General features: G+C 43.7%; 1 protein-coding gene across 1 annotated transcript; it reads right to left on the bottom strand.

Annotated features, from left to right (window-relative positions):
* Positions 1–7,081: 7,081 nt before the first annotated feature.
* On the bottom strand, positions 7,082–13,109 carry LAPTM5 (lysosomal protein transmembrane 5; the record flags this gene model as incomplete). The annotated part of the gene is made up of 5 exons (XM_010285392.1): positions 7,082–7,401; positions 8,357–8,449; positions 11,690–11,785; positions 12,332–12,457; positions 12,981–13,109. Coding segments are annotated over 5 exons (519 nt in total), but the record flags the coding sequence as incomplete, so codon positions are not given.
* Positions 13,110–13,378: the final 269 nt, after the last annotated feature.

The raw sequence follows: 13,378 nt of genomic DNA, 5'->3' as shown, positions 1-13,378 counted from the left end.
TGCTGAAATCAAATGCTTTTCAGGCTGATGGGAGATCGTTGCGTACAGCCAGGGAGTTTTTCCCCAAACAATGGGCCCGTTGTATTATTACCTGAGCGCAGATGGGGAAGAAAAGACGTGCAGATACTTCGTATGAAGGCAAAGAGGTGATAGCGAGAGACAATGCCTGCACCCATGTGGGTTTTTCTGACCTGGGTTTGCACCCCGATCCCTTGCTCTCCACACCTCTGCTCAGATTATGACCATCAGGACTGTTCTCAGGGTGGAGGTGACCAGTATCATTTTTTGGAGAAGTCTCCAATACGTGATGGGATGACCTACTCCGTTCCACCGGCACCACGGGTAAAAGCACTTTGCCAACAGCCGCTCCCACCAGCGGGTGGGCAGAGGGGCTGGAGCTGCTGATCTCTTGACGTTGCTGATAGAGGCTGTGGTTGCCAACGTCCGTCGCTGGCCGGCTCAGGTGGGATGAGCTTGGCTGCACTAAGCTCGTCTGCCGCGTCTGGATGTCACAGCGTGGATGGGACACATTTAACGACACCGCAGCATGAAGCTCACCGTCAGAGTGCTTAAACTGCTGGGAGACCTCAATTGGAAAACAATATTGTAAGTGCTTAGCAGGGCTGGAGAGCCTTTGCACGACTGACACAGCCTGACTACAGCCAAGGCTTCAGCCTGCAAGTGAACGAGACCGAATTAAAATAAACGGCTTTCCAAAGGCAGTCAGGTGCAGCAGAAGACTCCAGCATGAAGTCAGGAGTTGCAGCTTGTCCTCCCCAGCGTGACCAGCTGTGGAAGCATCATCCTCTGCACCCAGGCGAGCGAGAGATTTTCCTTCGATGGCTTGTGCCTTGAAGTTCTGCATGATGCTCTGAACTTACTCATGGTTCGCTCGCTGTGCCGTGTTCTCCTTCGGATCCTCCCTTTTTTTTTCTAACCACCTTTTCCTGGTTCGTAAAATCCCAATGTTAAAATACCACTCCGCTGGATGCCTTCGTTCTTTGGACGGTCAGATCTTCCAGCCTTGGGATGGGCCAGGAAAGAGCAAAGCCCAGTTTAAGTACTAAAAGTACTAAAAAACAAGCACATACACTTACGGGCAGTATTACTGCTAGGACAAGTGGTAACTTCTCATTTTTCACTAGACAAGCAAGTATGATGGCATAAACTATATAAATGCAGATTCTTTTTCTTTCACTGTATGTATAACATTTCACAGGAATGTAGATCAGATGAGAAAAGCCAAAGAAATGGCATTTTAGTTTCAATGGTGCAGACCTGCTTTGTTTTGATTTAGCATTTTACTTTTCCGATTTGCTCAAGTATTATTTTAAAACAGTATTTTAGTTTTATATTTACATATTTCCAATAAACATACCATTATTACATTTAATATCTTAGTATAAATTTCACACTGCAGCAAACCAAAACGGTAAAATCAAAATTAATCAGTCCCTAAGGCGCTTCCATGTAAATGACCCAGAACAATGTGAAGCTTTTCTGTGGCAAAAATGGAAATTAGACTTCAGGGATCGCAAGACATTTCCAAACTCCCAGTAGAGTTCAAGAAGAAGGCATTTAAAATAATGAGTTTTTCTTTAAAAAAAAAAAAACACAGTGTTTTCAGCGCTGGCCCATAAATACTTCTTAGAAGGGACCTGGAGATGTGGCTAAGTCACGCTAGTTGAGGCAGCAGAGCGAGAAAAGGGTTGGGAAGGGACAAGCGGCCAAATCTTGAGTAGCTTACTGTTGATTTTTATTTCATTCTAAACAAACCTGTTAGCTGTAGTAAACACAGCTTTCTTGCCTTCCAGCCACCAGAAAACTCCAAGGTTTAGCAAAATGCTCAGTAATTTTTTTGTATTTTTCAGGCTTCCTTTGATGTTCCCAGGTGAGTGTTTCTGAGCTGGAGCCACAGCCTCCATTTTTCAAATACTCGGAGAAATGGTGACAAAAGCTGTCATGTAGTCAAAGCTTCAATTTTTGTATTTTATCCCCACGATGCTTCTATTTCGGTTTGTTACGCGGAGCGGAGGAGTCCCTCCCAGCCTGCTTCATTACCAGGAAGGGTATTTACGGCACTGCCACTGTATTGCGAAAGCGGTATTTACAGCAGTGGGATCAGTGCAAAGCATAAAACAAATGATGTAAAAGGTGAAAGACTGGGGAGAAATGAAGGGCTTTAAATATAACCCTTTCAATGACTCAGGATCAAAAGAACTGCTGTTTATCCTTTAAGCTGCAAACGGCTAGCAAATATCCCTGTGCTCTGATGCTGTAAATAGTAAATGCTGTTTATGGCTAGTCAATGTTTATGTATTTTACGGGTCGCATTTATTTCAGAGGGATCATTTTTTATTTGCCGTGTTAACCTTGCCCGCATCCCACCCCGGGAGCGAGTTGCCTCCTGGGCTCTATTCCCGGCTTTCCAGCTGACCACCTGCAAAGCTTTGGGCAGATCGTGTCCTCTCTCCATGCCTTGACGTCTCCACCTGTACAGTGCCACCGACAGTGCTGGCCTGGACCAGAAGTCCCCAAGGATAGATCTGTCCTACTAAATTCCTTGAATGAAACAGCAATGGAAGAGTTGTTGTTTGTAAAAATGAAGGTCACCGTGCGGGCAGTTCTTTTTCTCTAAGGTGAATGAGCCAACATACTGACTGGATCAAGGCAAAACGTACAGAAGGACCAGGGGACGAAAAAGCAGTAATAAAAACTCTGGGGTCATCCAAGAAGAGGAACAGCTTTATAAAATAACTTCCGCTAGCAGAAATGTTGCAGAAGTCCTGTGGGCAGACACGTGGATGAGATGGATCCTCAGCTGGAGTCCATGGGGACATCTGGCCTGATGGATGAGTGTGCAGACGGAAAGCAAACGGCAGCGAAAGGGATGACGCATGACCACACTGCCAGTTTCTGTCATTCTGGGACCACCACTGGGGACAGCAGTTGCAGCGACTTCATTCAACTGATACAAGTGAGTAATTATCTTAATGAACTGTCTGCAGGAAAGCTGAAGTAAAGCCTTGTCTTTTTTATGTTGTCTGATTTATGCAATTATAAAGGCGCCTGTCCCAGGGTCTGAATCCTGGGAGGTTTATAGGTGTCATTCAAATCAGTAGGAACCAAGGCAGCAAGAAAACCAAGAAGGGCAGCACGGTCCCTGTGGTGCAGAACGGTCTGCAGTGACAGGCTGCTGGAGAAACACCACACATCCATCACCCGGGGTTCCCTCCGCCACTCCAGGGCCAGTCAGCACACGGGCTTACGTCAGCCAGAGGAGATGCCAGGGAATGCTGCCAAGTTGCTGTCTTTGCCCTCTTCAAGGTCTATTTATACCCATTCATGGACATCAGAATACCCTTGGGATAGGAGAGACCTTTCCATCATAGTGGACGCTATGGCTTGATCGGCCTGGTTGTGAGCACTGTTGTTCCTGTTGCATTATGCATGATTTTTGCCAAGTTGCCAACAGCTCCATCATCTTTCTGGATGCCATTGCAAAGCCTGATAGAAGCCAGTGCCAGAAAAATGCTTTCAATCCTCCCCAGGCTTTACTGACACTGTATTTTCTGCCAGCTTTGGTGCTGTTTAACCTCCAGGAGGACTGGTAGAATCAGAAGTTTTACTGAGTTTCCATCTCAGAGAGTATCTTACAAAAAGGTGTGGCCTGCATTGCTGGAGCGAGCTGTTTTGGTTACCTTCATCAGAAAACATTTCCCATTAGCAGGCAGGTTTATCAAATGTTTGACTAAAAGTCTTTGAATGGTGCATGGGAGCACTTCCAGCACATAAGTGGGGTTTGCAGCATTGTCTCATCAGCACCAGCACAAGGCTGAGGGAAGGAGCCTCAAGTTGGGCTCTCCTGTGTCAATAAAACAAAATACTTCTGCAATGGCATAGAGCACAACTCCACCTGCCCCAGCCATGAGGACCACCTGAAGGCAGTCTCTATGGATTTGCTTGGACCTTTAGAGGCTTTTCTTGCAGTCTCAGGTACTGAGCTTGGTTTTGAGAGAAGACCTCCCTTCTCTGACTGTGTCCGTGATATTCCATGAGTTATTTCCTTTTCCTGCATACCTCAGTTTCCCTTTCTGTGGAATAGGGAGACCAGTGAAGTGTGTTTGGTTGTTTCTTTTTTCAGAGCAGAGGGAGAGGCATGTCTCTTCCAACTGAAGGCAGTGGCACCAGAATGCCTAAAGAACAAGAAATTAAACAAAGCAGAAGTGCTCAAAGGAACACACAGACACTCAAAGCAAAAATCCCTTTCTCCCCTGAAGATTTTGCTCCGGGTCAGATGGGGGGAAAAAGCTGCAGTCAGTTAGGTAATCTAACGGACATCTCTGGAGTCCTGGAGCATCTCCACCTCCAGGAGATGCTGCTGCTTCTAAAGGTGGTCAAGTCCCTCTTACATATCTGTTCTGGCTGTGCTGAGGTCATCAGCTCAATCTAGTCTCTACATCAGATAGGTGCTGCTCAATTCTCCTCTGCATTGGAAAAAAAAGCAATGTGTGGAGCAGCAGTAAGCATATTTGTGTGAATTGGTTCTCAGCCTGTATTGGAAAGACTCACATCAGTAAATCAGTTTAGAGAAGAAAAAACAGTGTAACAGTAGCATATTAAAAAGAGTCTTTTATCAGTCTCAAAACCAGCATTGATAGCACCACCGTCGGACTTATTAACAGGCTTGGGACAGCTTGTGTTCAGTTTGTGTTGGCCAAATCATCTAACATTTCAGAAAACCAAAACCACTTCCCGTCTAGAACTCAGCCCCTAACCTGGCTGGAAACTCACAATAAATCCATACATTTTATCAGATTTCAGGGGACTTTTGAGCCAGGCTTTCATGGGGAACTATTCTGAGCCCTGGAGAGAAAATACTGCACGAAGCAGAGGGATCGTCTGGCTTGCTAAGAGCCACAAGACATCAGGTTCATTTAGAAGATCAGGTGTGTACCCAAAGGCTCCACTCCTCATACACATTGAAACAAACTCCATCTCTGCGAGAGATGTGCTGAACATACTTTAGCTGCTTTAGCTGTATTTTCAAAGTCAAGTAAACCTAGAGGCGTAGGGAATGTTTAACCCTGCTGCAGTAACTAAATAGCTAAGAGCATTATTAATGGGAATTTAATTAGAGGTAGAATTTGAACCATTTAAAGAGATGGAAAAGGATTTTTAACACAATTTATATGGATCACATTGAGGAACCCTCTTCTGGTTTAGAAGCCAAGTGAATTGCCAGCATTTCTCCTAACGATATTTTGGGCAGACCCAGTTAATAGGCTTTTGGTCAATCTTGGCCAGTGGAAGGCAGCCTGATGAAGATGTCCCACACCATCTCAGTGCCTACAGACTCTGATGAGGAATCTTAAGGGACAGACGGTGCTTTCAAATATCTCCCTAAACTAACAAGGAGAGAAGCTCGATGCAGGTAGCCCACCCCAAGGTCTCCTCCAGATCTGGCTCCAAGGACTGCGACCAGGGTGGGCAGGTAGCTGGTGAGAAATGAGAAATGGCCAGTTTCAGCATCCAGCCTGGTCTTCAGAACTATGACCAAGAGGGCTCACAGGTAATGTCTGGAAGGTACTGTAGCCTATTGATTATTCATATTTTCAAATATAATGTTTTATCTCCCCACCTAAATAAGCAAGAGGTTTGGCTGGACATTGATGCAAGAAGCTGGGCTCTTCACATGCTTCTGCAAGGTTTTCTGGTTGAATTTTGGGTTGGTCTCTTGCTCTGTAGTCACAGTTAAACCATCGACAGATATAGGGGCAGAAAAAAATATTTTCTGCTTGAAGAATTTGAGGGGTTTGTACTTTTGTGAGTGATTTCAAGCATGTTTAAAAGCACTGGAGTCATTAAGATGTCATTGTGGTACACCCTTCCAGACTTCATGTCTGTTGTTGAGTATCCTGGTCCCTAGAGCGAAGGAGATGAAGCACAGAGAAAGGGAATCATCACCCCTCTCCAGTGATGAGAAAACCAGCTCAAAAGGATATGACCAACATCATTATCTTAATCCCCATATACATAAATACACATCCAGCAAAAAGGGCATGGGGCAGCGCTGACATTTCTTATGTATACTTTGACAAATCTTCCATTGAACCGTTTTGTTTTGTTTTGTCTCACAGCAGAACAAAGACCCCAGGCTGTGGTCTATGTTGTGGAGGATGCTGGAACACTTATTACTGAGCAAATTACACTTTCGTACTGACTTGCTTTAAAAAGTAAGCAACAATCCAAAAAAGTGAGCAGATGCTAAATTCCAGATACCTCTCATCTGTCATCAGCAACACTATTCACTACCATCTACAGAGACTGAGCTGTGCAGAGTCAGTCCTGAACGTGTCGCAGACGGCATGCCTGGGGCAGGATCTTCATCACTGGTGATAATGTGCAAGAGGAAGGAACAAGGTAGATTTTTAGACGAAATTGCCAGGCTGGCTTTTAGAAATACCATCTTTTCCTTTGCGAGCAGCACACACATGAGGTAACATCGGCCTAAGGCCAAAGTACATTTTTTTGCTAACTGACTTTTTTAGAAAGTGAACTATTACTTCCTTGCAACATACTACATCATCATCGTTCAGAAATCAGACAGCAAAGCATTGAAGCCATTAACTTCTTTTTTAATTGAAACTAATCTTTCAAGTCACACTAAAAGCAAAAACATGCAAACACTCAGATATAAAATGGCAGAGCAATACTGTGATAATTCCTGCACGTTGTATGTTCTGGAGTACGTACTATTAATCATCATCATAAGCTGACAGGATGAGAGCTGCATTGTAGTTCATTTGAGATCTTCATTCTTTTTCTGGTCCCTTTCCCTTAGGGTCCTCCTTAAAAGATGCCGGTTAGCATAGCTTCAGGGTTGGACTATCTCAGCAAAAATGTTCTTGCCTTTTTGCCCCCCATGCCACTTCCTAAACGTCTCAGCTGCTGAGTTAGCTATGAGACAGATGAGCAACAGCATCTTGGTAGCATAAAGCAAGCCTGACATGGGATTCAGGCCAGTGCCTACACTTCACATTAGCCAGATGTCAGAGGCCAGTGATGGGAACCTCTGTGGTGCCTGGTGCCAAGCTTGTTAAAATTAGCACTGCAGCTTATTAGTACCGAGTCAAAACTGCCAGTGTAGAATAAGACACCAGCTCCAGTGGTTCACCATCACTCTCCATAGGCTCATAAAGTGAGGCAGATTGTAATAAGCATGATACTGCTGTAAAGTAAGGACTTCTCAACGAGGCTGATTATCTGACAGAAGGCTAAGAGGCACCAACAGCAATACAGATGTCTTCTTTCCATGAGTGGAGCTTAGATTGCTACATAGGGTGGTGGCAATTCCTTGGAAGGCAACTCTAAGGCTTCCTCATATGATGGCAGCATAGCCTGAAAGAGAAGACCATTAGTTATGCCCTGAGTATCACATGAAGGGTTTCAAGTGGATTTGATCTTAGATGTTTTTCTTTACCTAGTTCAAAGCAGGATAAAAGAACCAAATGGGCTGTAAGAGATAAAGGGCAGAAATCCAGAAGAATTAGAGGTCAGAAGCACTTTATAACCACTTTGATGCCAGTCCCACCTCCTTCTCCCAAAGCATGGCTGCAACAAATGGACCGAGGATCTCTAATGTCCAGAATATAAGCCTCATTGCCTAAGCAAAGAAGCTAAGCTCAGATCATTGCAGAGGGCCACGATGCTTGCACAGCAGGAGCACACACTGCTGGCAAGACAAGGCTCATCATATTTGCCAAGTTTCAACAAGACAAATACCTAAATTTAACATTCCATATTCTTCCTCTTTACTTCTCATCCATCTTTACAGCTTTGCTTATTTTTGGAAGCTCTTCAATATCTTTCCATTGTGTCAGAGCAGCTGGATGCTACTATTAAAGAGATCATCAGTAATCTAAGCAAGGACATTGATATTCATTATTTAGCAAACTGTTAAAATGAAGGGCAATGCACCAAATCTCTCAACATTGATCCAGTGAAAGGTGAAGACAAACTTAATTTTAAACATGGGTGGCACTATTAGGCAGAGAAACCAAAGTTCAACTGAAATTAAAACCACATCTCTGGCTCAGAGAATGATACATTCCCATTTATCTGCTCTGCCTGAAGTCTGAGTTTCAGTTTCCTTGCGGATGCCATCAACTTTGAAAGATTTCATACAAAAGTAAAGCTAAAGGAATATAATATAATTGGAAACTGATTATTAGTACCTGTTAATGAACCTTTGGAGGGTTGAACTATCTCTCAGACCACCAAAAAAGCAAAAAGAGGGATCATCAGTCTAAACCATGCCTTTTCATAGTGTAAATCTGAACCATTCTTTACTCACCTTTTCAACTGCTTGTGGGTCGATTTTCACCTCCACTCTCTTGCTGGCTTTAATATACTTAAAGCAGCTCAGGACACATTTGAACATATAGGCCTGAAAAGGAAAGGGTCAGGGAAGTCTGCCATTGCATTGCAAGTCAACAAGAGCATTTCCACTTTTGCCATCAGCGTGCTGCTGTCCTACTCTCTTCTCTGGAGGTAGAAGTCTGGGGCCATGTGTCCCAGGGCCTTAAATCTCTTGATCCTTCATTAGAAAGGTGACAACTCTGTCTATTTGGAACAGTACACTGGTGTGAGAAGTCAATAGGACTAGTAATACCATTAAACACAAAGTACATGCTTAAGACCTCTGAGAGTGCAATGTCATCAGGTAGGAAAGCATGTCTTTCATGTTATTTTTCTCAGTAAGCTACAAAATTTGTATGTCTCAGAAAGGCACTTTGGGCACAACATCCACCTCCCAGAGATCCAAGGCTCCCTGGTCAACTAGGACTGACCTAAAATGTCAGCTCATTCAACCAAATCCTATAGTTGCAACTACACTTTTCTGTCAAGACCGCCTTGCACCTCACAGAGTTACAAGATGCAATAAATGGAGCTTTTCTGAGAAAAACGGATCGATTGATGGATTGTGGCACAGAAAATAAGCAAGGCCTGTGAAACATACCATATTAAATAAATATTTTCCCTACTCTGTGCAGCAAGGCAAAGTCGGGTGCCTCTTATTTTTGTTGGCATAAGACTCCACTTTAAAAACCGTTGGCATTTTCAAAGGAACCTAGGGAGTTATACACCCCCATAACAAGCCATATAGCTTAGGATTTCCTAGAACAATAAGGACTGTTTGTCTTGACACAAAGCCAAGACAAGGAATGAGAACAAGGAATGAAGTATCTGAGTTGAAGGAATCCATCTCTCAAACAAACTTACAGAGATGAGGAGGTAAATCCAAACTTTGACCACCTTTAGGGAGTATTGCGAAAACCTTCCCCCTTTCAAACGTCTCTTCATACAGAGAGCAAACATGCAAGACACTGAAGCCATCGTATAAACTGCACAAAACCCCCCGCTCATCCGCAAAAGAAATCCCAATAAATTAAAAAAAACACCATAGAACAAAAAAAATATTTCTTTGATTTTGGTTTTGGTTCTGGAAGAATTTGCTGCAATGACAATTCAGTATTCTGCACTGAATTCAATGAAGTTGACATCAGTTAAGGCTGCTGCAAGCAATAGGAGGTTCGAGCACACATTAGTACACACAGCTTATGTAAAGGCAGCCAGTGACCTTGACATCATCCCATTACTGGCTAACTCAAAACACTCAAGAGTCACTGTAGGATACCCCTCTCCACACTGTGTTTAAGACTGCAAACTTCTCTGGCAGCCATTGGCATTTTAAGTAGTTGGGAAGCTTGTCCTAGAGGTCAGGAACCAAGCTACTGCAGAAGGAATTATGTTAAACCCTTTCTTGCCTTTCCCATCAGAAATGTTTTATTCCCCTTGATTTCTATATTCTTATCACCGTGGTGGTGGAGGGGGATGACTTTATGGTACTGAGGCGAGATAAAGATTACTTGTGTATACACAGATCAGCAAGGGAGACTGCCTTAATGGTGCTACGTAAGAATCATCCCTTCACTCACTCTACCTTTTGAATACTTTGCAACTCCAAGGAACTTAGACTAGAACAACAAATGATATCACAACTGGAGCTCTACAAGTAGACATAGAACCAGCCACCACACTGGTAAGGAGCTGTGAAGTTGCATGGAGAGACTTCCACGTTGCAACAGGACATGCTCCCTGCAAAGGGTGGTGTTACAGGAAAGGAGGAAGATGAGCGTTACCAACTCCCTAGCATCGTCAGAGAAATGTTTCCTGCTAATAGCATGAGCAAAGTCTTGAAGGTCTCACATGAGGTCACTGGTAGAGGTGTTCAGTGGGGCAGGCGCCTCATCTCTTCTCCACCTGACAGGCTGCCTTTTAGCTGAATTTTGCTATGGTGTGGAATGCATATAACTATTTGGGGACAGTAATTGCAAGTTGGCAGGCAAACAGGACCGGATACACAGAAACAACATTTTAATGTAAGAGAAATGAATGCTTGTAATGAGTCATTAAGCAAGTCAATTTATGCAAAAAGATCCTGGGGTACTCCAACAGATTTAGATGCTACCTTGGTGTGGGCATTTAGTGAATTGAAACCAATGGGCCCTAAATTGGCCAAATGGCCTTTTTAGGTCTAAGATGTTTCATGTTGTTGCCACGTTCCCCATCAGATCTTTATCACTTGGAAGGAATTCTCTCGTGAAAATGGTTTTGCCACACATGGAAGAGGGGAGGGATGGTCACTGAGTTTAAAGGATGGGGTTCCTAAGGACTTGTTTTGGGGAGTTTAGTAGACCAAGGAATACTTGTGCCTGTCCATTTTTTTTTAATTATTCTCCCCCCTTCCTTATTCCTACAAACTCCAGTGCAAGAAGTCATTGCAAGTTAAGCAGTTTTGTAGCTAACACTGTGGAAAATTCAAATCAACCCATTTGCCAGGTCAGTGAGATTTCTGCCGAAGACCCACACTGCCAGGTGGGTTTCAGGGTTATCTCCACTCCTATTGCGCAGTCTATGCAAATATTAAGAGATATATTAAAGTCATGTCTGCAGTGCAATCATACAAGACGCTCCACTCCACACTGGCTTGTCTGGCCACCTGGGAAGAGTCTGAGTAAAAAATGCTTTCCAACTAACAAGCAGCATTTTTCACTGTGACAGAATCTGCTCGAGTACCTGGAAAGATCCAGTTTTCTTAGCTGATCTGAAACCCCTCAGTGAAAAACCTGTTCTCTGATCCATTGAAGCAAGAAGAATAGAAACCATCTCACAGTGGAGTTTTCTGAGATGTAAGCAGGATTTAGCAGTTCACGGGTTTTAATTAAATTTCAGGACATCAGTGCGGATACAGCAGCTTACCCAAGTGGAAGATCTAAGCTGCTGCTTAATGATCTAATTTATTTTGGCACACAATAGCAGAAGAGTTTCCTATATTTGTTTTGAAACATCTTATCCTTCTAGAGATGAATGGGCAGTAATAGTTTCTGGGTATAAGAGAGGTTTTAGTTTATAACTCACATCTTGCAGAAGCATAAAACCAGTGATTTGAATATTAGACCTGCCTCAAACACTATGCCGAGGCATGGGTCCTGTTATGCCCAAGGAGAGACCAACAAGGCTTTCCAATGCCCTGGCATATTTGAGACAGGAGTAAAACCAATTCCTCCTATCCCCCAGGCCAAAGAGTTTAATTTCAGCCTCGCCAGACCCTGCAGCCATTTACCTTCAGGAAGAGGACAGCAATGAAGGCAATGGTGAAGGTGACCATCACTTTGGCATACTCCTCTGTTGGTAACTTCTCCAGGGTTGGCAAAAAGCCCTGTGAAAAGAAGGAGAGGGTCTCAGTCATAAACACTTGTTCCCTCTACCAGGGTCACAAAAAGTGATGGAGCTCTCAGCAAACCTGCCTCTCCGAAAAGTGGGACAGGCTACCTTCCTTTCCTCATTAGAAGGAGTACAGGGATATTTTTTTCCTCCTACTGTTTACGCTCCTTTGGCAAAGATTTTCAGAAGACTATTTAAATGAGAACTAAAAGTATGACTATTTAATAAAGATGAAAAGTTTATGCATTTTCAATGCATGCAGGCAGGCTCTATCCAAATAATTTTGCTCTTCAATTTACGTCTATGAGATTCTTACAAGAAAAACAAGGTGTACTTTTAAGAAACACATGCATAAGCATGCTGTCAGTCAAGAACACCGTGTTGGTGAGAACATATGGAAAATCCTCTTTTGTCATCAAACAGAACACTTCTGGATATATCATAGAGATCAGAGAAAGTTTACTCTGCCTTAAGAGCCACTGAAAGAAACTTCATAGGGGTTCACAACATGAAAAATCATCTGAATTTGCTCATAACCTACCCCATTGTCTGAAGACTTGAGGCTGAGGTAGGTGGGGACCTCCATGTAAGAGCTGCAGAGGGTGAGAATACTCAGGCAGAAGTCCAGCAGCTGCAGAGCTAGGAAAGGGATCTTCGAGTGTCCCTGCTGCAAGAAGGGCAGGGAGCAGGAATTTGGTTATGATTACAAGATTGCGTCACTTCTGTAGATTTTCCACATTTTACACAGCGTCTGTGCCTTGTTCACATTGACAGCCTAAGCTATTTAATGCACTTATACTAGCCAAAATGATGAGCAAACCATCTTGTTGAACTGATTTATACAAGCTCCACAGAAGAGGTCTCTAGCTGGAGCAGTGATAGCTTATCTCCAAAAAACCATTCCTAGCTTGAGCACGCCTAGAATGACCTCCCCAAAGCTATGCGACAGAAAATAAAATCAACAGGAAGATTCCCAGACATGGGAAACTAAACAATGTCCCAAATGTCACTAGTTTTCCTTGTACACCCTCTAGCCCCCAAGGATTGCATCCTGTCTCCAGCCAGTGTAGAAACTACCTCACCATGAAGAACTGTGGCCCAGGATAATTATCCTTTATTCCTACATTACACATCGGTCTCCATCTCATAGAGAACAGAGAATACCACCCCAGAAGTGAGCTGTTACCTACCGTGTGGCTAAGGGAGGACACAGAAATGATGGCTGGGACTTGTATGTAGGAACTGAACATTGTTAGGAGGCTGAGGAGAAAGTCCATGACTTGTAGAGCAAGGAACGGGATAAGGAGACGTTCCCTCTTCTGAGAAAAAAAAACAATGAAGGTTATTTGGGCAATATAGGCAGGACAAGGGCAAGTCCTGCCTGACCAGCCTAGGGGCCTTCTAGGATGGAGTGACCACATCAGTGGACAAGGGAAGAGCTACCAATGTCGTCCATCTGGACTTCTGTAAGGCCTTTGACATGGTCCCCCACAACATCCTTCTCTCTAAATTGGAGAGAAGTGGATTTGATGGGTGAACTCTTTGGTGGATGAGGAGTAGGTTGGATGGTCACATCCAGAGGGTAGTG

Source organism: Phaethon lepturus, unplaced genomic scaffold (genome assembly GCF_000687285.1).
Source record: "Phaethon lepturus isolate BGI_N335 unplaced genomic scaffold, ASM68728v1 scaffold11664, whole genome shotgun sequence".
Classification (NCBI taxonomy): domain Eukaryota; kingdom Metazoa; phylum Chordata; class Aves; order Phaethontiformes; family Phaethontidae; genus Phaethon; species Phaethon lepturus.
Note: the sequence above shows the minus strand (reverse complement) of the source record. Positions and strands in the feature narration are given on the sequence as shown.